The sequence below is a fragment of the Rhinoraja longicauda genome, chromosome 6 (genome assembly GCF_053455715.1).
Source record: "Rhinoraja longicauda isolate Sanriku21f chromosome 6, sRhiLon1.1, whole genome shotgun sequence".
Classification (NCBI taxonomy): domain Eukaryota; kingdom Metazoa; phylum Chordata; class Chondrichthyes; order Rajiformes; family Arhynchobatidae; genus Rhinoraja; species Rhinoraja longicauda.
In genome coordinates this window covers 58,629,470-58,655,699 of record NC_135958.1, presented here as the reverse complement: position 1 = coordinate 58,655,699, position 26,230 = coordinate 58,629,470, and the positions used below count along the sequence as shown (strand labels likewise).

Sequence of the window (26,230 nt, the reverse complement as noted above, 5' to 3'; positions counted from 1 at the left end):
TGCAACAACAATTGAACTGATTTTGCTGCCTTAATTGTAAATGATCAGTGTAATCAGTAACCAACAATGCAATAACCAGACAACAGCAAATTTGACAATTTCTGCTTGGATTCATGCAAATATTAGCTAATCATTTCTAAAGCGAACGAGGGCAACTAGTTAACTTTAGAGATAATCAGTTGATTCTTATAATAAATTACTAAAAACTTAAATATAATTACTGATGGCAATTAATGTGATATTAACTAACATTTACTAATGTTAATTAAAGTGAATATGACATCTAAGTGAATGAAAACTAAGGGGAAATGAAACCAGTTTGTCTATGGCAATAAATCACTCTCCATATTGTGATATCTCAACCGCCTAGTTGAGCTGTAAAATACATATGATTGTGATGAAGATTTACAGAATCATACACTCAGAACAAATTTCAGTTTCAGCTTGAATTTCACGGCAATGGTTATAAATCCAAGAATTCTGTGCAAATTCCAACCAGAGCTCTTATTCCAATCAAATGTCAGATTTAGATCAAGTCTGATCAGGTTCTGAAAGAGTGACTCAGTACTTTATCCGGGTCAGAATAATTTGCTTAGTACTATCGTACACTTCTGTGGTTCTCGGTCAATATTTGGTCTATCACCCTCATCCAAATTAATAGCATGTTCAAGATTGTTATTTTCATGGTGATGGTTGAGTCAAGTATCGATAAAGTTGGAAGGACTTGTGCCAGGTTCAATTTGGCCCCGGTTGAGCTGGAATTTAATTTTATACCCAAGCAGATATCCATTTTGAAATCTAGTCATAAGCAGAATGTAGCAACGGTGTTTTCAAAATTAAGAGCTTCCAGATAAAATTCAGTTTATTCAGTGTACAACTTTATTTAGTTCAAGCAAAACTTGAACAGAAATATTAATCAACAGTAATAAAATTATCTAATAAAATTGAGCTAACATTGACGTGATAACTGTTTAGCTCAGTATTACTGTTAATTTAGGGACGAGTTTACAAAAATATTTTTACAACATCAGATAATTGCACTGAAGAAACTAATTATTTGACATTTTATGTTCTTAGATGGCTATATGCTTGGAACCACAATCATCACGGAGGTAAACAAAAAATATCTAATGGCAACAGAAAACTGAAATATTTATAAATTTAAAATCCTAAAACTGAAGTATTTTAATCTTTCACCGTAGTTTTATTCGTTACTGGAGGATGCACAGTACGTCTATTCCAGTGTTTCCTGTCACCTGGACGAGCTGCGTTCTTTGCTCACACAGTCATCTCGAGATTGAGAACTACCATCTTCCATCATATTGCAGGTTCTTCTTTTTTTCCTTCGATGGGTCATCCCATCTCCTTCAGCACCAGAGTCACACTAGTTTTCAAAGGGAGAAAAATTAAATGAGGAAAGAAGAAAAAAACATGAACAATGTCATCTGCATTGATTCATATATGCACATTTTCTCTCAATGAGTCTTATAGGAACTAATGACATTAACTATAAAACAAGCAAAATACACAATATTCAGTGGACCCACCATTGAGGAATTACATTAAAAAAGCCATGCAAGGACAAGAGCTGTAAGGAACAGGAAATGAATGAACAGAATATGCCGTGAAACACACCAATGTTACACAGTGAGCTCCTTCATTCAAATATTGATGCAGCTGCATCAGAGAAAGAAAATGTGAATATACATGGCATAGCTACATATATTGTTATACATAACAGATGGGTATTTTAAGTGATGTTAAACAAAGCCTTGCTGTCATGTTACATCAGTCTTGGACTCTGAAATGCAGTACTGACAAGAGGATAGAAACTTTATTTAAGAAAATATCTAACAAGAAATGCTGGAAGAAATACTAATGAATAATTTAGACTTTACTTTTAGAGAAACTTGTATAAACAGGCTCTTTGGCCCACCGAGTCCAAGCCAACCAGCAATCACCCATACACTAGCACCATCTTACACACTAGGGACAATTTACAATGTTTTAACCAATGCCAATTAACCTACAAACCTATACGTCTGTAGAGTGTGGTAGGAAATCGGAGCACCCAGAGAAAACACACATGGACACAACGAACAAACTGATTTTTTAATTGAACAGAAAGTACACAGTAGCAATGGAACCTTAAAATATAAGTGTTTCAAAATAGGGATTTCAAAAGAAAATACATCCAATATATTTTCTTGATGTATCTAGTTGTATATTTTATCATTGAGATCAATGAGAGGTAGCCAAATTCTCAAAAAATATTTTCTTTGGTTATTTTTTTTTTAATGACCAAATGCCATTGTAACATTAGAAGTAGGTAGGATACATGAAAATAAGATGAATAATGGCAGTAATTAAGTTTCAAAATGGCTTTATACATGTATACAAAACAAATAAGGTCGGACCACATAAATATATAAATCATTTGAATAACATCACAGGTGATACGTAATCAATGACCATTAAGATACCTGCGATATAAAATACCCACGATATAGTCAAAAAATTGTTAGATGAAATAGAATGTGGTCATTTGAAATATAAGTTGCTTACATTAGAGGAAAATGGATACACTGCACTCATGGACTTCTGGTTTAATCACATATATATCTCTATGGCGTAAAGAGCCAACGTGGTAAACTGGATGAACCACATCAACCTGAATCAAATGCACTACAAATAATGATCACTCAATATCATTGACTTCTACTCCCTCAATTCAACAGCTAATTCTATCCAAATAAATAAAAAAATGAACCAAAAAAGTACTGCACAAAAGCCTGCTGTAGTTCATAGCTCCTGCTTTATAGCTCATTGCAGAGATCATTCCTAAAATTAGTCATTAATCAGGAAATGGTGTTAGGTACAGTGCCCTCCATAATGTTTGGGACAAAGACCCATCATTTATTTATTTGCCTCTGTACTCCCCAATTTGAGATTTGTAATAGAAAAAAAAAAAATCACATGTGGCTAAAGTGCACATTGTCAGATTTTAATAAAGGTCATTTTTATACATTTTGGTTTCACCATGTAGAAATCACAGCAGTGTTATAGGTGGTTACAGGTTTAAAGTCCTTTGTGCCATTATCCTTCTCAATCACAACTAAAGCGCCTATTCCTCTATTGGCAGCAATACCATTAAATATTTTCAGGAATGCCTTCCATGAAGTAATTGGAATCATAGAATTAAAACTGTTTATTCATTTTTGCACTGAAATAAAGTATCTACACATTAAGATAAGGAAAGGAAATCAGTTGGCCTGTCAGCAGCAGCTGCATAAGAGAACTCTGGCATACACTTTAATCTTGATATTTTTTCTTTTCAGATACTTAACCAGCTCTCTTTTGAAAACCACAATTAAATCTGGATCCACAACTCACCCAGGCAGTGTTCTCCAGTTCCAAACCAGTCACTGCGTAAAAGTTTTTCCTAATGGCATTTTCGGATTGATCTCTTCAATGACCTCTCCTCCTCCATTAATTCTCTCGTTAAAACATACTTCTTCAGCTTAACTATTGGTCACCCTTCCTTCCCTGACCCACCCTGGTATCTTGGTTTGATCTAGTTTTGTCTGATTATCTGAGAGATCTTCTTGTACATTGAAGACGCAGTAAGCTGTGGATGTCAGAGTTAATAAGCAAACTAAATCATATAATCAATGACTACCTAATGTAATGACTGATCACCTAAAGTACGAGTAGACTCATTTTGCTCATGCAATTGTGTTGCGAATGTACTACTCAAGTTATGTTTGCTGTGAACCGTTGAAGGAAGGTTGATTCCGTAAAGTGCTGGTGTAAGTAATTTCCCATTTAGTAATGATTAGAAAAGATCAAGTAATGATACATAAATTGGAATTTGGCAGCAAGAGTAAAGCATCTGTAAAAGAATGAAGCGGAAGATGCACCTATGGCAATTGTTCAGTTAATATTCCTTTTTTATGTGGTAGTCTGAGTAATTCAGAAAACAAATAGCATTTTACATTTGGATACAAGGTTGACACTGTGCTAATTTTTTAAAAAAATCAAATAACTTTGGTAAATTAGACTGGTTCAGTCACGTATTTGTTCCATCACTATTAGGTACACAAACTAAAAATAATTACGGTGCTTCCTATATCACAGCTACACAGATGTGTAAAAATTGTTCCAAGTTATGTTAGTATTAAATTGCTTAACTGCACCATTTTCTGAAATATTCTTTCCCCTAAATTAACCTAATGGTAGCCCAGTTATCTTGTGGAGCTTTAATTTTTTTTTAATTGACTGGAATTTTCTTTTTCTTTTCAATGAGATAACAAGAAACTGTTATAAACACAAATACTCCTGGCGATATCAGCTGTTTGTCTTGAGGACAGGTTTGCATTTGGTGCAGCCATCGTCTTCACTTTCCCTGACACCCAAGAATACACTTCTTACATTTATATTTTCCTCTGTGCTTAGTCCTATCCTTCCCAGAAATCTCTCCATGTCTTTGTCCATATTTTCTGTTCTTTTCTCTCCCTTTCTCTGCTGCAATAGATTTGAAGAAAAGTAAAAGAAAAAGTGGAAAAGAATCAGAATAAAAACCCAGATGCAATGCTTTCTGATTGTAACTATAAATTGAGCAAGCTGAGATGACATGCTCATTTTATGCAATATTACAATTTTAGTGCCCTGTTTTTATTCCAGCTATATGTCCTTGGTTTTATTCCTAATAGACACAAGTGCTGGAGTAACTCAGTGGGACAGGCAGCATCTCTGAATTGAAGGAATGGGTGACGTTTTGGGTTGAGACCCTTCTTCAGACTGTGTCAGGGGAAAAGACAGAGATAAGGATGGGTATGGTGTGAAAACGAGATGTCAAAGGAGATGTACATCAAGGAAAATGTAGAAAAGATCATTGTTAGCTAGGAGAAGGTGACAATGAAACACAGAGATAACATTTAATCGGGGGACAGTCAGACTGTTTGGAGACTAGGAAGGGGGAGGAAGGAAGATGGTAAGCAAGGATTACTTGAAGTTAGAGATGTCAATATTCATACCGCTAGCGTATTAGCTGCCCAAGTGAAATATTCCTGTTGCCCTTTTATTTTATTTCCATTTTTAATGAAAATATTGTGCCTATTCATTTACCATCTTCAATGAAACTGTGAAACCATTTCTGGTACTCCAAGTAATATATTTTGGAAAGGATGACTTTTGCCCTTTGCACTCAGCCTCAAGCACATCAACTCCATATATAGTAGCAGATGCAAAATCAGTGTTGTCACCAACTATCATGATGTAGCTATCAAATAAGCATCACTTTTGTTCCATTCTGGCACAAATCAGATTGTAGAGACACGTATGTCCCGTTTAACATATTTATTGTTTCTTGCCATTTAGGATGGTTATTTCAACATAAGCATTTAGTCAGAATTAAATCCCAAATCAGATGTGGTTAACAAAATAAAATCAATTTTGAGACCCACAGAAACAAGTACTGTATATCAGTGAAGTTTTGGGTTGCAATTTTGTTTGTATTCCAATCTGCCATTACATTCCACCTTATCCGTTTCCAGCACTTCAGGTGCATTTGCAAAATGTTTTCAGGATATATTTTATTTTTAAGTCTTGGATTTCTTTCTTAGTCTTAACTACATGAGTGTTTGGCAATTCATTATTCTGCTTCCCAAAGTTACATTTGTGTGGGACTAATTTACTATCAGTCTCTGGACTTCCTTCAATTCCAGTAACTGGTCTCTCCAAATATTTGTGCTTTGGCTAGAGACTATTGGTGAAATATTGTATCACATTGGTTTCATTTAAACCCCCCTTTTGATGACACCACAAATTTAGTTAACACAATTTTGCTACTGAAAGTCATTTTGTAAATAATTTTTTGCTTGGCCTTCTCTTTAACATTGCAAGTGTCATATACAGTATCCTCCATAATGTTTGGAACAAAGACCCATTTATTTATTTGCCTCTGTGCTCCACAATTTATTTATTTGCCTCTGTACTCCACAATTTCAGATTTGTAATGGAAAAAAAAAAAAAATCACATGTGGGTAAAGTGCACATTGTCAGATTTTATTAAAGGCATTTTACACATTTTGGTTTCACCATGTAGAAATTACAGCTGTGTTTAGACATAGTCCCTGCATTTCAGGGCACCATAATGTTTGGGACACATGGCTTCACAGGCATTTGTAATTGGTCAGGTGTGTTTAATTGCTTCCTTAATACAGGTATAAGAGAGCTCTCAGCACCTAGTCTTTCCTCCAGTCTTTCCGTCACCTTTGGAAACGTTTATTGCTGTTTATCAACATGAGGACAAAAGTTGTGCCAATCAAAGTCAAAGAAGCCATTATGAGACTGAGAAACAAGAATAATGTTAGAGACATCAGCCAAACCTTAGGCTTACCGAAATCAATTGTTTGGAACATCATTAAGAAGAGAGCGCTGGTGAGCTTACTAATCGCAAAGGGACTGGCAGGCCAAGGAAGACCTCCACAGCTGATGATAGAATTCTCTCTATAATAAAGAAAAATCCGCAAACACCAGTCCGACAGATCAGAAACACTCTTCAGGAGTCAGGTGTGGATTTGTCAATGACCACTGTCCGCAGAAGACTTCAGGAACAGAAGTACAGAGGCTACACTGCAAGATGCAAACCACTGGTTAGCTGCAAAAATAGGTTACAGATTGCCAAGAAGTACTTAAAAAAGCAACCACAGTTCTGGAAAAAGGTCTTGTGGATAGATGAGACGAAAATTAACTTGTATCAGAGTTATACTCGCTGGAATTTAGAAGACTGAGGGGGGATCTTATAGAAACATATAAAATTCTTAAGGGGTTATAGACAATAGACAATAGACAATAGGTGCAGGAGTAGGCCATTCAGCCCTTCGAGCCAGCACCGCCATTCAATGCGATCATGGCTGATCACTCAATCAGTACCCCGTTCCTGCCTTCTCCCCATACCCCCTCACTCCGCTATCCTAAAGAGCTCTATCCAGCTCTCTCTTGAAAGCATCCAACGAACTGGCCTCCACTGCCTTCTGAGGCAGAGAATTCCACACCTTCACCACCCTCTGACTGAAAAAGTTCTTCCTCATCTCCGTTCTAAATGGCCTACCCCTTATTCTCAAACTGTGGCCCCTTGTTCTGGACTCCCCTAACATTGGGAACATGTTATCTGCCTCTAATGTGTCCAATCCCCTAATTATCTTATATGTTTCAATAAGATCCCCCCTCATCCTTCTAAATTCCAGTGTATACAAGCCCAATCGCTCCAGCCTTTCAACATACGACAGTCCCGCCATTCCGGGAATTAACCTAGTGAACCTACGCTGCACGCCCTCCATAGCAAGAATATCCTTCCTCAAATTTGGAGACCAAAACTGCACACAGTACTCCAGGTGCGGTCTCACCAGGGCCCGGTACAACTGTAGAAGGACCTCTTTGCTCCTATACTCAACTCCTCTTGTTACGAAGGCCAACATTCCATTGGCTTTCTTCACTGCCTGCTGTACCTGCATGCTTCCGTTCATTGACTGATGCACTAGGACACCCAGATCTCGTTGAACTCCCCCTCCTCCTAACTTGACACCATTCAGATAATAATCTGCCTTTCTATTCTTACTTCCAAAGTGAATAACCTCACACTTATCTACATTAAACTGCATCTGCCATGTATCCGCCCACTCACACAACCTGTCCAAGTCACCCTGCAGCCTTATTGCATCTTCCTCACAATTCACACTACCCCCCAACTTAGTATCATCTGCAAATTTGCTAATGGTACTTTTAATCCCTTCGTCTAAGTCATTAATGTATATCGTAAATAGCTGGGGTCCCAGCACCGAACCTTGCGGTACCCCACTGGTCACTGCCTGCCATTCCGAAAGGGACCCATTTATCCCCACTCTTTGCTTTCTGTCTGTCAACCAATTTTCTATCCATGTCAGTACCCTACCCCCAATACCATGTGCCCTAATTTTGCCCACTAATCTCCTATGTGGGACCTTGTCGAAGGCTTTCTGAAAGTCGAGGTACACCACATCCACTGACTCTCCCTTGTCAATTTTCCTAGTTACATCCTCAAAAAATTCCAGTAGATTTGTCAAGCATGATTTCCCCTTCGTAAATCCATGCTGACTCGGAATGATCCCGTTACTGCTATCCAAATGCTCAGCAATTTCGTCTTTTATAATTGACTCCAGCATCTTCCCCACCACTGATGTCAGACTAACTGGTCTATAATTCCCCGTTTTCTCTCTCCCTCCTTTCTTAAAAAGTGGGATAACATTTGCTATCCTCCAATCCACAGGAACTGATCCTGAATCTATAGAACATTGAAAAATGATCTCCAATGCTTCCACTATTTCTAGAGCCACCTCCTTAAGTACTCTGGGATGCAGACCATCAGGCCCTGGGGATTTATCAGCCTTCAGTCCCATCAGTCTACCCAAAACCATTTCCTGCCTAATGTGGATTTCCTTCAGTTCCTCCATCACCCTAGGTTCTCCGGCCCCTAGAACATTTGGGAAATTGTGTGTATCTTCCTCAGTGAAGACAGATCCAAAGTAACGGTTTAACTCGTCTGCCATTTCTTTGTTCCCCATAATAAATTCCCCTGCTTCTGTCTTCAAGGGACCCACATTTGCCTTGACTATTTTTTTCCTCTTCACGTACCTAAAAAAACTTTTGCTATCCTCCTTTATATTATTGGCTAGTTTACCCTCGTACCTCATCTTTTCTCCCCGTATTGCCTTTTTAGTTAACTTTTGTTGCTCTTTAAAAGAGTCCCAATCCTCTGTCTTCCCACTCTTCTTTGCTATGTTATACTTCCTCTCCTTAATTTTTATGCTGTCCCTGACTTCCCTCGTCAGCCACAGGTGTCTCTTACTCCCCTTAGAGTCTTTCCACCTCTTTGGAATAAATTGATCCTGCAACCTCTGCATTATTCCCAGGAATACCTGCCATTGCTGTTCTACCGTCTTCCCTGCTAGGGCCTCCTTCCAATCAATTTTGGCCAGCTCCCGCCTCATGCCTCTGTAATCCCCTTTGCTATACTGTAATACCGACACTTCCGATTTTCCCTTCTGCCTTTCCATTTGCAGAGTAAAACTTATCATGTTGTGATCACTGCCTCCTAATGGCTCTTTTACCTCTAGTCCCCTTATCAGATCAGGATCATTACACAACACTAAATCCAGAATTGCCTTCTCCCTGGTAGGCTCCAGTACAAGCTGTTCTAAGAATCCATCTCGAAGGCACTCTACAAACTCTCTTTCCTGGGGTCCATTTCCAACCTGATTTTCCCAGTCTACCTGCATGTTGAAATCTCCCATAACCACAGTACCATTACATTTTTGACACGCCAATTTTATCTCCTGATTCAACTTGCACCCTATGTCGAGGCTACTGTTTGGGGGCCTATAGATAACTCCCATTAGGGTCTTTTTACCCTTACAATTTCTCATTTCTATCCATACTGATTCAACATCTCCTGATTCTATGTCACCCCTTGCAAGGGAATGAATATCATTCCTTACCATCAGAGCAACCCCACCCCCTCTGCCCACCTGTCTGTCTTTTCTATACGTTGTGTACCCCTGGATATTCAGTTCCCAGCCCTGGTCCTCTTGTAACCATGTCTCAGTGATCCCTACAACATCATACTTGCCCATGACTAACTGAGCCTCAAGCTCATCCACTTTATTTTTTATACTACGCGCATTTAAGTACAACACTTTAACTTCTGTATTTACCTCCTCTCTCACATCGTTCACAATTGGCCCTGCCCTTAATTTCTTTTCCGCTCTAGAACTTCTGTTCCCATTCTTCCGAGAGTCTTTTGCAATATCTCCTGTATTCCCTTTTACCTCATCTTCATATTCACAATTTGTTAACCCCTCCCCCCCACTACTTAGTTTAAAGCCACAGGTGTCACACTAGCAAACCTGCCTGCCAGAATGTTTGTCCCCCTGCTGTTAAGATGCAACCCGTCCCTTTTGTACAAGTCACCCCTAGCCCAGAAGAGATCCCAGTGGTCCAGAAATCGAAATCCCTGCTCTCTGCACCAGCCCCTCAGCCATAAATTCATACCCTCTATCTCTCTGTTCCTGGCCTCACCAGCACGAGGTACCGGTAGCAGTCCAGAGATAACCACCTTCGACGTCCTACTTCTCAGTGCTTTTCCCAACTCTCTAAACTCCCGCTGTAGCACCTCCTTCCTCTTCCGCCCGACGTCATTCGTGCCCACGTGCACAACGACTTCAGGTTGATCGCCTTCAGGTTGGAGAGGCTAGATGCGGGAAGATTGTTCCCGATGTTGGGGAAGTCCAGAACCAGGGGGGTCACAGCTTAAGGATAAGGGGGAAGTCTTTTAGGACCGAGATGAGAAAACATTTCTTCACACAGAGAGTGGTGAGTCTGTGGAATTCTCTGCCACAGAAGGTAGTTGAGGCCAGTTCATTTGCTATATTTAAGAGGGAGTTAGATGTGGCCCTTGTGGCTAAAGGGATCAGGGGGTATGGAGAGAAGGCAGGTACAGGTTACTGAGCTGGATGATCAGCCATGATCATATTGAATGGCAGTGCAGGCTCGAAGGGCCAAATGGCCTACTCCTGCACCTATTTTCTATGTTTCTATGTTGATGGCAAGAGCAAAGTATGGAGGAGAGAAGGAACTGCCCAAGATCCAAAGCATACCACCTCATCTGTGAAACACAGTGGTTGGGGTGTTATGGCCTGGGCATGTATGCCTGCTGAAGGTACTGGCTCACTTATCTTCATTGATGATACAACTGCTGATGGTAGTAGCATAATGAATTCTGAAGTGTATAGACACATCCTATCTGCTCAAGTTCAAACAAATGGCTCAAAACTCATTGGCCAGCAGCTCATTCGACAGCAAGACAATGATCCCAAACATACCGCTAAAGCAACAAAGGCGTTTTTCAAAGCTAAAAAATGGCCAATTCTTGAATGGCCAAGTCAATCACTCGATCTGAACCCAATTGAGCATGCCTTTTATATGCTGAAGAGAAAACTGAAGGGAGCTAGCCCCCAAAACAAGTATCAGCTAAAGATGGCTGCAATACAGGCCTGGCAGAGCATCACCAGAGAAGAAACTCAGCAACTGGTGATGTCCATGAATCGGAGACTTCAAGCAAACATTGCATGGAAAGGATATGTAACAAAATACTAAACATGACTACTTTCATTTACATGACATTGCTGTCTCCCAAACATTATGGTGCCCTAAATTGGTCTATGTATAAACACCGCTGTAATTTCTGCATGGTGAAACCAAAATGTATAAAAATGGCCTTTATTAAAATCTGACAATGTGCACTTTAACCGCATGCGATTTTTTCTATTACAAATCTCAAATTGTGGAGTAGAGGCAAATAAATAAATGATGGGTCTTTGTCCCAAACATTATAGAGGACACTGTATGTTGTAACCCTTCAATGCAAGGTATTTTACTCACTTCAACACATTTTTAAGAGAACATAAACAACAGTCCCGAATATTAAAGACCAAATTCTGCTATTTTGGTGCACATTGCTATTTAATAGTCAAGCCACATACAACTTTCAAGAATAGAATTGGAACAAGAATACACATACAAATCTTCATAAGACAAAAAATTACACATTTTATAATTGTACAGGGGAGTGTGGCTGTTTTGTCTGGTTGTAGAGTGGCTGTAGCTCCAGCTTGCATATACCATCTAAGTAGAGACTAGGAAACATATCTATAACTTCACAGGCTTGTTTTCCAATACAAAAAAAATATCAAAATGTAGAATTAAATTCTAAATGTTGGTTTCGGGTTTCCCATTTCTAAAATCAAGGATGGAATTCATGATTCCACATACGACTTACGTAGCAATAATAACACATTTTATTTTGCTGATCACACTAAATGAAAAAAACTCATTTCTGTTAACCCAATTATTTCAGTTAAGAACCTCAATTCTTACCTCTGAGTCAGAGTCTGAGGAACTAGAGCTGGACGAACTAGAAGAATCGCTTGAGCTGTCCGAGGCAATACCCGTGGACTCCTGTAGGTCAACCAAGTCTGCTGCTACAGCAAGTTCTGGCCGTTCTTGCTTCAAGATCCTGTCAGCATATAAAAAGGTTCTGTCTCTTAAAAGTTTAATTCTTCTCAAGGAAGCATTAACTGAACAATAAAACTATGTTAGCAAACTTACATGTGGGGAATAATTTGTTCAGTGGGTTATCCAACTGGCTATTCGTCATACACAAGCATGACAGAAAATATCCATAAGGTAATCAGAAACATATCCAAAACTTAACCAACTCAATGTTTAGCTCAGTCTGAAGAAGGGACTCGACCCAAAACATCACCCATTCCTTCTCTCCTGATAGAGCTGCTGGCTGTCTCACTGAATTACTCCAGCATTTTGTGTCTATCTTCAGTGTAAGCCAGCATCTGCAGTTCCTTCCTACATGCCTAACCATACATCCTTACAGCATGGAGCACAAATAGGAACCCAAATCAATTGTACTGAAAGCAACCATACCTCCAAGTAACAAAGTCAAAACAACTTCCTCAGTCAGTTCAATGGCTCAATTGTCTACTACTTTAACAGGTTCCAAGCAATGTGTTTGGCATGCAACTGAAGTAATAAATTAAAAAGGCACATCACAAGCAGTATCCCTTGAACACAAACTTAATTCCAAAAGAAAACAAACTGACTGAAATTACCTGTACCACTTTCTGGACAGTTTAGGACGGCCTCTGACTGTTTTATGCCACACCACGGGAAAGTTGGTTGCACTGGCAAAATTTTGAGTGATAGCAATAGTATGATCCATATTCAGTACTACATGCCACCATCCACCTGGAAAACATTAAAAAAAATCTCTATCAATATAATAACCACTTTTCCAATTTATTGACAGAGTGGATTAACGTCCATCACTAAAGTTTTCACCATGCTCCTGCAAGTAAAAGGAAATCTTTTTCTGTGATCCACACAGTTTTCCTTCCTATAAATCTCCTCAGCTGATCTCTTATACTTGTTAAAAAAGTATTAAAATCAAATGTTTGTAAATGACATCCAAATGGTAGTGCTGACATCACCCATTGCGTTGAGAACATAAATTTGGCCATCTTTGAATGACTGTGACTATTGAGCAGCACAAATAAATGAACAATAAGTGTTGAACTACTTAACAGTATTCACTTTAAAAAAAAAGGTTTGTTTTCTTTTCCAATACGGTGTTATTGTGAATTTATTCATTAAGCAAAGATGCTTGGTTATTCTTCAATGTCTTGGGTGGCACAGTGGTAGAGTTGCTGCCTTACTAGGTTCGATTCTGACTTCGGGCACTGTCTATACGGAGTTTGTACGTTCTCCCTGTAACCGCAGGGGTTTTACCCAGGTGCTCCGGTTTCCTCCCACACTCCAAAGACATATAGGTTTGCAGTACGTAGATTTGATAAATCGCAAAATTGTCTCTGGTGTGCAGGATAGTGTTAGTGTACCGGGTGATCACTGGTCGGTGCGGACTCTGTAGGCCGAAGAGCCTGTTTCCGCACTGTATCTTTCAAATTTAAAGTCAACTGCAGCATAAATATTTCATTTCTGCAAAGCTGGGGCATATTGGGTGTAGAGCATGGCACCAGTGCCCTTCATTTTTAGCCATTATGCACAAGATTCCAGGAGGCAATATAAATCATGGATAATCTGAGTTTCAGTGGTACATACTATACTTATGAGTTCTGGGTAATGAACAGATGTCTCCAATTAATGAGACATAAACAGTTGTGACATATGTATACCAGACATTACCGCAGGAAACTCCCAGGGGGGCTCTGAGGAGTATTGTAGAGCATAGATTTCTAGGAGTACGCAAATAGATCCCTGAAAATGGCATGACAAGTTGATAGGGTGGTGAAGGAGGCTTTTGGCACACTGGCCTGCATCAGCCTGGGAATTGAGCATAGAAATTGGGACATTATGTTTGACATACAATATGTTGATGAAGCCACTCTTTGAGTATCGTATTCAGGTTTTGGCACCCTGTAGTAGGAAAGATCCCATTAAGCTGACAAGAGTATATAGAAAATTTACAAGCACATTTCGTGTACTTAGGGCCCTGAGTTACAGGGAGACATTGGGCATGTGATTTTATTCAATGGAGGCTGAGGGGTGATTTAATGGAAGGAATCGATAGTGTGAATGCACTTTTTTTTTAACCCAGGCTAGAGGAATCAAGAACAAGGCACAGGTTAAGGGGTGAGGTTAAGATTTAATAGCTTAGTTTCGAGATACAGTATGGAAACAGGCCCTTCCGACCACCGAGTCTACACCGACCAGCGATCCCCGCACATTAACACTATCCTACACATACTAGAGACAATTTATACTTATACCAAGCCAATTAACCTACATACCTGTACGTCTTTGGAGTGTGGGAGGAAACCGAAGACCTCGGAGAAAAGCCACAGTGTCACGGGGAGAAGATACAAACTCCATACAGATAGCACCCGTAGTCGGGATCGAACCCAGGTCTTCGGTGCTGCAAGCCCTGTGAGGCAGTAACTCTACCGCTGCGCCACCATGCCTCTCTAAGAACCCGAGGGGCAGCTTTTTCCACAGAGAGTAGTGTACATATGGAAGAGCTGCCAGAGGAAGGAGTGGATGCAAGTACAATAGCAACATTTCAAAGACATTTGGACAGGTGGATGATGGGGAAAGGTTTGGAGGGATACGGGTCAAATTCAGGCAAATGGGGTTGGCTTGTATAGGGCATCTTGGAAGGCCTGGACAGGATGTGTTGAAGAGCCTGTTTTTGTGCTGTAGGACCAGAATGGACCTAGCTGTCAAAATGTTAAACGGTGAAGTCATTAGGTATAAGTTGTGTAGAACAGGAGAAATAGAATTTTTCATTCACGTTCTATGAGGAGACAGCAACTCTCAACAAAGTTAACAATGAATAATTTTGCTCCAGATTCCACAGGGAAATTTTCTTTATTTGATTACTGGCCACCGATTGGACTTAAGCACTCTCATTTGAATGGGAACAGAAAGACAACTGGTACCAATGAAAAGTTAACAAGATGAGAAATAGGTTGACTGAGCATTGAGCCCCATTTGTGCCAACACGGGATTCTTATGAACTCAGGCAATATTTTTCAATTCATTGCAGCACATTAATTTGCTTCTGATTGTCTTTCCTAGACCCACTACAAATTAATTGTCCTGCATATTCAGAGTGCCAGCAAGAAATATGCCCAAAACAAAACTCCATGTAAAACACTGGAAAAGCATTTTTTGAAATCAAACACATTACTAATGTTGGTTGAATTGGAGAAATGTAGAATATTTTATACTGTCACACATGAATAACAAAATTAACGTTCAAACAGGTACACTCCATGCATTGAGCACCAGTAGAATAAACAAAAAACAATTACTTTTTATCAGTAATCATCCCATTTAAGGAAACTATTACTGTTGAAGAAATGTTACCTGGCACAAAGACAGTCTCCCCAGGTTTCTGAAGAATTTCTAAAGGTTTAAACTCTTGGGGCCAAGTTGGATGTTGCGTACGAGGATATATGATGACAAACCACGTGATGGCCTCATCCTGCTGGTTCCCACCTTCTTCTCTTGTCAGTTTAATAAGTTCACGAGGTGTATTTGTAGGGAACAAACACCAACGTTTATGACCTTGAACCAGAGCGTTCCATGCACTTGTTCCTAAAGGATCAATATGGACACCAGTTCCAGATCGAGGAGGGCCCATGACAAACCATCTGAAAAGATAAATCATACGAAACAAGTTTCACTTTTATATTTATTCTTGCAGTACAAATCTTTTCACAGCGTCGATCTAGCTGTTACATCTCATTTTAAACAAAACACACATTGTACATATCCATTCCCTCCACAGATGCTGCCTGACCCGCTGAGTTACTCTAGCTTTTTGTGTTTAACTCAAGACTGCTGCATCTGCAGTGCCATACATCTACAAAACTAAAAATTATAATCATAAATGTATATTTATTGGGCAACTTCATGTCACATCTCATCCTTTGCTAAATTATATGCCAATCTTCCCTTGCTCCCTGTTCCAATATTCTGAATTCAACTCTTATTCCTGTTAATCAATCCCTCCGTGGCCATGTTCATCTCCAACTTGAAATCTCCCTCCAAAGCTCAAATTAATTTCCTGCACATTTTCCAGCCATTATATTTTTTAATACTGTCGTTTTCAACCTTCATCATCATCCTGCAAGACTTCAAGTCAGTTTAACATTGACATTTCTCTACTTAGTTGAAAACCTTTTTAAAACATATTTTTCAACCATTCACTCGGAGCACTTAGTCCTGTTCATTACTAGTGCTCTCATGTGAAATAATCCAAAATCCATTAGGGTTAAGGGTGAGAGACATAAGTAGGGTAGACATTTAGAACTATTTCCCAGGATGGAAAGGTCAAAGACTAGGCATAGTTTTATAATGAGAGATGCAAAGTTAAAAGATGTGTGATGCACTTTTTTAAATAAACAGAAGATGATGAGTTGGCAGGAACTGCAGATGCTGGATTAAATTGAGATAGACAAAATGCTGGAGTAACAGCGGGATCTCTGGAGAGAAGGGGGCGTCTCAGGTCCTTCTTCAGAGGGTGGGTAGATACAAAAAGCTGGAGTAACTCAGCGGGACAGGCATCTCTAGAGAAGGAATGGGTGACATTTTGGGTCGAGACCCTTCTTCAGACAGATGATGGGCGCCTGGAATATGCTGCCTGGGGTAGTGATGGAGGCAGATACAATGGTGCTGAAGAGACTTCTCGATAGACACCTGGATATGCAAAGAATGGAGAGGTACCGATCATGTGCTGCAGATATGATTAGTTTTTTTGTGGCATTGTTTGGCAGACATTTTGGACTGAAGGTACTGTTCTGAGTACCTAAAAATTCGTATATTATTTACATTTTCTTATGAAAATAATTCTGAACAATTCCATAGAATATTAATAATGTAATTATGATCACAAGCTATTTTGGGATTGGGTGATGTGGTGGATTAAAATGATAAATTTTCATTTGTGCTCAGATGGGGATTAGATGTTGTAAATTAATTATCGTAAGTACCTCATGGTCAAGGGATTAGGTCATTCTCCTTATGTGATGGTATGAAAATAGGCCAGGGTACAATTCAGCAAGTGGCATAGAAAATTAAGCTGCTTGTGGAGAAAAACATGGTCTTCTAAGGCTAGTTTTCAGGCCTATTTCTGGGACAGAGTGGGCGGTGGCTTCACCTGCACTTAACTACACCATACCTCTGAATTCTCTACTCCATTCCTTTTGCACACAGACTCTAGTTCAACAAGATCAACAATTATAAAAATAATTTCATCAAAATAATTCTTGAATAAACTTTGTCGCACTAAATAATCCAATATATTTGATACCGTATTGTCTAAGGAACTTTTCCATGTGGGATGCTTTTCCTCCACAGAAAACGCTACTAAGATAAAGGACATCTGGTGCTTGTGAACATTTTTGACAAGACATGAACAGGACCGTGAATAAAACTGATCTACAAGATACATGGAAAGGCAACCCATCCCAATCCCGAGATGTTACCTATCTACGTCCTCCTGAAGTGCTGACTGGCCCGCTGATTTACTCCAGCACTTTTTTTTGTAAACTGGCACCTGCAGTTCCTTTGTCTGTAAGATAACATGCACATCTCATAAAAAAACTGGTCCAATTATGGGGAGCCGTCTAAAAATATATGACCCCTTTCATTAAATGCGATTCTCTGTATGTTTTCTCAATTCTTTGCTTATTTTCAAGATGTCTTTTCCATTACCTGTTTTGATTTAAAAAAAACAAGAGCAACCTTGTGAATAGTTCCTTTAAAGTCTTGTGTACTGCTTAGCTTAGGAGGAATTGTTAAAAAGACTGACCATCTTCTGATTTCCCTTTTAAAGAGCAACAATTGCCAACTATTCTGTGTAATATAACCTACATAGATCTATTACCTCCATTATTGTAGCTCACAAATTTGCTCACATGGAAAATCAAGACTCTTGAGTTCCAAATGGACTTTCCACCAACTCTGTCATACTGGAAATTCAAAATTAAACTTTTGGAATATACAAGTTATTCTGTACACACTGAAAACACAGCTGGGCATCAACAAAGACTGGTTGAACAGGCTGCTGTTACCTGTATGGAGGTCTTCGCTTTTCCCCTGCAAACTGGAATAAATCATCCTTGAAATATTCTGACACTTCATAATCTTCTAAGAGTTTCCTTCTTTTAGGATGCTCCCCATAGCTACTGTCAAAAATGTACAGAGGACTATCATCTTTTGTCGTTTCCATATAGTCAGCATAATACTTCATCTTCATTTTAACAGAATAGCCATCATTGTCTTCTCCGCACTTGAACTTCTGATTTCTGTACTTGCGCTTTAATCGCTCCAGTGTCCATTTTTCCTGCGCTGCCCATCCATGCTCAGCATTTAACAGCACCACAGGCTTATATGGTTTCTCATACTTCTCAATAAAGTCTGCAACAGGTGTTTCCAAGGCGTCTATCCTTTCCACATTATCCTTAAACAAAGAGAAGCACAAAATAAGTTGACTTTGTAACTCCAGCAATTAGGAAATACAGATTCGGGAACGACAATGGGGTAATTATAAGTATTTCTTAAGTACATAGATACAACAGACAATAGGTGCGGGAGTAGGCCATTCGAGCCAGCACCATCATTCAATGTGATCATTCTCAATCAGTACCCCGTTCCTGCCTTCTCCCCATACCCCCTGACTCCGCTATTCTTAAGAGCTCTATCTAGTTATCTCTTGAATGCATTCAGAGACTTGGCCTCCACTGCCTTCTGAGGCAGTGAATTCCACAGATTTACAACTCTCTGACTGAAAAAGTTTTTCCTCATCTCCGTTCTAAATGGCCTACCACTTATTCTTAAACTGTGGCCCCTGGTTCTTGATACAAAGGGTTGAGAGGGATATGGGCCAAATGCAGACAGGTGGTACTAGTTTCGATGGGGCATCTTGGTCAGCATGAGCAACTTGGGCCAAAGGGCCTGTTTCCATCCGGTATAACTCTATTTGGTTATAAATGCAAAACTGTTCCCTTAATCAAACGTTATAAAAAAAGATGGCTTTCTTATGTTTTGATCATACCAACAGCTGCCGATGAAAACGATCATGAAATAATTTATTCTACCGCAGGTTTAAAAAAGTTTGCTAAAATAATGCTAGTTTATCCTCCTCCCTTGCTGATAGTATACTTTGGATAAGCCAACGCTTTTACGATGCAAATAGTACCATAAATGTACTACCTTGCATCTCCCTACAATTCCAACCAGTGTAACTACTGGTGGCAAATGGTGACTGCCATTCTTCCCACGATTGATTATTTGACTCATTCCTCCCATTCATTCACTTGCAATTAAAACCCATGACAGCTCAAGCTTACAATTACGAATGATAATTAATGTCTCATTCTGAACTCTACAGCTGTCTACAGACTCCTTCCTCACACTCGCTCTGTCCTTGTGGACACTTGGAACTGTGGATGCTGGTGTACAAAAAAAATATACAAAGTGCCGGAGTAATTCAGTGGGTCAGGCAGCATCGCTGGAGAATTCCCCCTACTCCTCACCTTTCACTCCATCAGCCGTTGCATATAATCCTCCAACATTTTCACCACCACCAATGGGTTCCCACCACTTGTCACGTCTTCCCATCTCCACCCCTTTCCCCTTTCCGCAGAGACCATTCCCTCCCCAACTCCCTATTTGAGAACTGCAGTGTGCAATTACAAGAAATTGCATTTGACAATTAGGTTGCTTTTTCCATAACTAGTTACAGGACACAGTGCAGAATGTGGCATTCTAGAGGGGGACTGATTGAAAACCCTGACTTGGTAGCTGGAAGAGATGAGCGATAGGTCCAAAAGTACTGAACAAAAGAAAAGGAAATACTGTCGCCTGAATGATGCCACAATTGCAGATCGGTATCCCATCCCGCACATTCAGGACTTCTCAGCTCATCTGGCTGGGGCTAAAGTTCTTTTCTAAGATCAACTTGGTCAGGGGTTACCATCAGATCCCCGTGCGACCAGAGGATGTGCCGAAGACCACCATCATCACCCCTTTCGGATTGTTCGAATTCCTGATTACGCCCTTTGGCCTTAAGAACACCGCGCTGGCATTCCAACGCCTGATGGACACCGTGGGGCGGGGGCTCGATTTCATCTTCATTTATACGGATGACATCCTGGTGGCGAGTCGTTCATGGCAGGAGCATTACGCCCACCTCCGTCTGTTGTGCCAGCGCCTCAACGAATTCGGGCTTGTGATCAACCCGGATAAGTGCCGGTTCGGCCTCCGAGCCAACAGACGATGCATCCTTCGCCTTCGCCAAGTTTGCAGACCCTTGATCCGCTCGGCAGCTGCGCCATCTCACGGCAATCTCGGAGTTTACCACGGACATCCGCCACATCGCCGGGAAACGTAACCTGGTCGCGGACGCCTTGTCCCGCCTGGCTGTAGTAGCCATTCTCGACGTAGCCCCGGGAATTGATTATTCCGCTTTGGCAGCGGCGCAGCTGCCGGACGATGAGATGAAGGCGTACCGAACTGCCATCAGAGGACTGGTGCTCGAGGACGTTCCTTTGGGTCCCGCCGGCTCACCGTCCTCTGTGACACCTCCACGGGGCAGCTGCGGCCTGGTGTCGTTGGGTTTGCGACGCCATTCAGTTTGGCCCACCCATCTATCCGAGCGACGGTGGCGTTGGTTGCTGCAAAATTCGTGTGGCATGGGTCGCGGAAGCAGGTCGGTCATTGGGCCCGGACGTGCATTGCATGTCAAATATCGAAGGTTCAACATACCGCCATCTGGGCGCCAGTTCAAGACTTCGCAGTGCCTCGCCAGCGTTTTGACCATTGATATCGTAGGGCTGCTGCCTCCGTCCCGCAGCATCTCGTATCTGCTTACGGTGGTGGACCGTTTCACGCGGTGGCCAGAGGCCATCCCGCTCATCAACACCTCGGCCCTGTCATGTGCACGTGCCCTGGTGGCCTATTGGATTGCCCGTTTCGGGGTACCGCTGACCATCTTGTCCGACCAGGGTGCCCAGTTCACATCAGAGGTGTGGTCCGTAATGGCTCGCCTGTTGGGAACTCAGCTCCACCACTCGATGGCTTACCATCCCCAGTCCAAAGGGTTGGTGGAACGTTTCCACCTCCGTCTTAAGGACGCTTTGAGGGCTTACCTCACCGGATCCAGCTGGATGGACGAGTTGCCGTGGGTCCTGTTGAGGATTCGCACCGCCCCAAAGGAGGACTTGCAATCTTCATCGGCGGAATTGGTTTACGGCTTTCCGTTTACCGTGCCCGGGGAATTTATTCCAACAGTGGGCGGCCCCCAGGAGTCACCATCATCCATGCTGGTCCATCTGCGGGAGAGGCTCGGCGCCCTGCTCCTGTCCCAACGTCTCAGCATGGTGTCACTCCATCATATGTGCCTCTGGCTCTCGCCGACAGCTCGTGTTTTCCGTCACCGCGATGCACACAGATCGCCCTTGCAGCACCCAAATGAAGGTCCTTTTCGGGTGCTGCAACATGGGCCCACGACCTTTGTATTGGACATGGGGGGGGGGGGTCAGCAAGAGACGGTGTCGGTGGCTCGCGAGCCAGTACAGGAGGCCCAGCCTCGCCGTCGGGGGCGTCCGCCGTCTTGGGTCCAACCTAATTCGTCCTTGCAGGGCAGGCCTAATTTGCGCGGGGACGTACGCACAAGGTCCGGCCGTCTTGTTCGGCTGCCCGTCCGTTTTGGCGCCTCTGGTTCTGGGGGGGCATGTAGCGGCCCTGGTGGTGAACCGCACGCAGTACATAACCTTCGGCTCGGGGGAGGTCACGAGGTGCCTTGTGGAAGTATGGGAAGCTGGCGCGCGGCAGAGAGGAGAGGTGTAGCGAATTAAAGTGGTGTTGGACTAACTTTGTGTGCTGCCTCATTCTTCGACGGACAGCTCCGTGTCCGCTACAATAGAAGCGATACAATACACAATAGGTGCAGGAGTAGGCCATTCAGCCCTTCGAGCCAGCACCGCCATTCAATGCGATCATGGCTGATCACTCTCAATCAGTACCCCGTTCCTGCCTTCTCCCCATACCCCCTCACTCCGCTATCCTTGAGAGCTCTATCCAGCTCTCTCTTGAAAGCATCCAACGAACTGGCCTCCACTGCCTTCTGAGGCAGTGAATTCCACACCTTCACCACTCTCTGACTGCAAAAGTTCTTCCTCATCTCCGTTCTAAATGGCCTTCCCCTTATTCTTAAACTGTGGCCCCTTGTTCTGGACTCCCCCAACATTGGGAACATGTTTCCTGCCTCTAATGTGTCCAATCCCCTAATTATCTTATATGTTTCAATAAGATCCCCCCTCATCCTTCTAAATTCCAGTGTATACAAGCCCAATCGCTCCAGCCTTTCAACATACGACAGTCCCGCCATTCCGGGAATTAACCTAGTGAACCTACGCTGCACGCCCTCCATAGCAAGAATATCCTTCCTCAAATTTGGAGACCAAAACTGCACACAGTACTCCAGGTGCGGTCTCACCAGGGCCCGGTACAACTGTAGAAGGACCTCTTTGCTCCTATACTCAACTCCTCTTGTTATGAAGGCCAACATTCCATTGGCTTTCTTCACTGCCTGCTGTACCTGCATGCTTCCTTTCATTGACTGATGCACTAGGACACCCAGATCTCGTTGAACTCCCCCTCCTCCTAACTTGACACCATTCAGATAATAATCTGCCTTTCTATTCTTACTTCCAAAGTGAATAACCTCACACTTATCTACATTAAACTGCATCTGCCATGTATCCGCCCACTCACACAACCTGTCCAAGTCACCCTGCAGCCTTATTGCATCTTCCTCACAATTCACACTACCCCCCAGCTTAGTATCATCTGCAAATTTGCTAATGGTACTTTTAATCCCTTCGTCTAAGTCATTAATGTATATCGTAAATAGCTGGGGTCCTAGCACCGAACCTTGCGGTACCCCACTGGTCACTACCTGCCATTCCGAAAGGGACCCATTTATCCCCACTCTTTGCTTTGTCTGTCAACCAATTTTCTATCCATGTCAGTACCCTACCCCCAATACCATGTGCCCTAATTTTGCCCACTAATCTCCTATGTGGGACCTTGTCGAAGGCTTTCTGAAAGTCGAGGTACACCACATCCACTGACTCTCCCCTGTCAATTTTCCTAGTTACATCCTCAAAAAATTCCAGTAGATTTGTCAAGCATGATTTCCCCTTCGTAAATCCATGCTGACTCGGAATGATCCTGTTACTGCTATCCAAATGCTCAGCAATTTCGTCTTTTATAATTGACTCCAGCATCTTCCCCACCACTGATGTCAGACTAACTGGTCTATAATTACCCGTTTTCTCTCTCCCTCCTTTCTAGGGTTGATTCTTTTAAAACTAAAGCTTAATCTGAACAGATTGTGAAGCTGTGTTACAGCAATTGCCAAAATAGTTTTGCCGCTCAAGTATTTCATATACAATTGGACAAGCTGAAGAAGGGTTTCTACCCAAAACATCACCTATTCCTTTTTTCCAGAGATGCTGTCTGAACCAGAGTTAATCCATCTTTTGGTGTCTATCTTTGGACAAGCTGACGTTTGGAGAGTACGTTTGTATATGATAAATCTGTTCTACGTGTCTCGCAGATCTTGTTTCAATCATAACTATATTTAAGCATGCCTAACAAAGTTTGGTACACTGAAAGAGGCTGTCACCAGTCCTACAGTATACTCTTCAAGGTAGAATGGTTCCTTGATTTGGAACCCAAACTCTTTGCCGTAAGTGCTCACTTCTGAGCCCCAACTGATGGGGTAGGTGTGATTGAGCAAACTCTGATCTTGGTAAGGAATCAACTACTGCAGCGCATCCTGTAACATTGTGGAAATAACATAATTCGCCAAAGCAATCATTTTTAACTGAACACTGAAGTTCAACAGCCACCTCATTATCACCTTTGCTTCTCCACTGGGATTCTCTTTCCAATGAAACAATTTATTCTCACCACAAGGCATGTGCTCTCTAATTCCAATTCTTTGTTATTGAAAAACCCCACCTCCCCCCTTTCAAATGACTCATTGAGAATCACCTCAACTGCTCCAAAATTTGTCCCGCCTCACACCAACCGAGATGTTTAATTTAGTTTATTGTCACGTGTACCGAGGTACAGTTAAGGCTTTTTTGTTGTGAGCTATCCAGTCAATGGAAAGATTGTACATGATTACAATCAAGCCGTCCACAGTGTTCAGATGCAGGATAAAGGAAATAATGTTCAATGCAAGATAAAGTCAAGTAAAGTCCGATTCAAGTTAGTCCGAGGGTCTCCAATGAGGTTGATTGGAGGTCAGGGTAGCTCTGTAGTTGGTTATTGGATGGTTCAGCTGTCTGATAACAGCTTGGAAGAAACTATCCCTGAATCTGGATGTATGCATTTTCACACATCTGTTGCCTGATGGGAGAGGGGAGAAGAGGGAGTGTCGGGGATGAGCCTCTTCCTTGAAATTGCTTGCCGACGCAGCGTGAAATGTAGATGGAGTGAATGGAAGGAAGGTTGATTTGCGAAATGGTCTGGGCTGCTTCCACAATTCTCAGGGTGGAGCTGTTCCCAAATGATGCATCCTGATAAAATGCTTTCTACCACACATCAGTCGAGGTTAGTGAGAGCTTTTGTGCACATATGGGGTGGGGCGTGGTAGTGCAATGGTTCAGTGCCAGACACCCGGGTTCGATCCTGACAACGAATGCTGTCTGTACTGAGTTTGTACACTCCTTGTGACCGCATGGGGTTTCTCCAGGTGCTCCAGTTTCCTCCCACATTCCAAAAACTTACAGATTTGTAGGTTAACTGGTTTCTGTCCCCAGTGTGTACGATACAACTAGTGTATGGGTCGGTGTGGACTCGGTGGGCCAAAGGGTCTGTTTCCATGCTTTATCTCCAAATTAATCAAAAACATGCGACGCTTCCTACACCTTCAAAGGAAGTAGAGACTCTGGTGTGTTTTCTTGGCCATTGCTTCAAATATTAAATCCTTCCATCAAAAAAGGTCTTGAACCACCCATTCCCTTCACTACCACTTCCCACAACCACCCCACTTCCTTCCTTCCCTCAGAAACACCCCCACCCTTCTGCTATAAACCCACCCCCTCATGTGCAACGGCATGGCTCACCCCAGCCATTCCTTCTTCTCGCTTCCATCTGGCAAAAGGGACAGATCTCTGAAAGCGCGCATGGCCAGACCCAGGAGCAGTTGTCACCGGGCTTCTGAAATATCCTTCCATTAGCTAAGATGTTGACCAACCCTCCTCTGTCCCAGTGCGACATTGGACTCTGTCTATGGAACTGATGCGCTATATCCGCGCTCTACATCTTCCTCTTTGCTCGATCCATTGAATCAGAGTTTAGCTTGATTCGATGTATACTATTATTATAGCATGCAAAATAAGACCTTTCACTGTACCTGCCCTCCAACCCCACCCTCCCCATCCCTCTTCTCCCCACCCATTCCCCTCGCACCCTCAACCCCTTCTCCCCCAATCCCTCCTCCCACCCTCAATCCCCACCCCCTCCTTCCAACTTCAATCCACTCTCCTCCCACCCCCAATACCTCCTCCCCTCTCACCTCTATCCCTCCTCCCCTCCAGCCTCATCGCCTCTCACCCCACCCCATCTCACCAGCAGACTCCCCCCACCCTCAAGTCTCCACCGTTGGTTGCCCCGGGCCAATTGCGTACGTGCAGTGCCGGGGAGTGAGACCCGGGCCCGCTCCATCGCAGCCAGGACGGTTCTGCTGCCTACCTTGACCGTGCTCAAGGCCAGCGAGAAAGTTTGATGGTAGTTGTGCTTCGTCCAGTCAAACGAGTCCCTCAGCTCGGGCCGGGCGCTGCGCTTCGCCTCTTTGATTCGCTTTTTAGTTTTGTGATTCATTTCCTGCTGTTTAGTGAGCAGGCCGCGGCCTCCCTCCTTCTTCTCCTCCTCGCCCTCCTCCGCCGCCGCCGGCCAACTGGCCCGCCGACAGCTCCCTCCGTCCCTACCGCCACTCAGCGCACGCTAGCGGCTTTCCAGAATCTTCATCCCCACGCACCGGCCGGACCCACGCCAAGGAAGTCCCGCCCTCCCCCGC

The 26,230-nt window shown here is 42.4% G+C and overlaps 1 protein-coding gene across 2 annotated transcripts; it reads right to left on the bottom strand.

Annotated features, from left to right (window-relative positions):
• Positions 1-410: 410 nt before the first annotated feature.
• On the bottom strand, positions 411-26,194 carry jmjd6 (jumonji domain containing 6, arginine demethylase and lysine hydroxylase). Of its 2 annotated transcripts, XM_078401831.1 has the most exons (7): positions 25,906-26,194; positions 18,207-18,595; positions 15,496-15,782; positions 12,723-12,858; positions 11,974-12,112; positions 4,432-4,524; positions 411-1,384 (listed from the first exon to the last, which is right to left on the bottom strand). In XM_078401831.1, the coding sequence occupies exons 1-7, from the start codon at positions 26,032-26,034 to the stop codon at positions 1,253-1,255; spliced, it is 1,305 nt and encodes a 434-aa protein (XP_078257957.1). In that variant the 5' UTR covers positions 26,035-26,194; the 3' UTR covers positions 411-1,252. The 2 variants fall into 2 exon arrangements, with proteins under 2 accessions (XP_078257957.1, XP_078257958.1); XM_078401832.1 differs by lacking the exon at positions 4,432-4,524 and having other exon boundaries at positions 412-1,384.
• Positions 26,195-26,230: the final 36 nt, after the last annotated feature.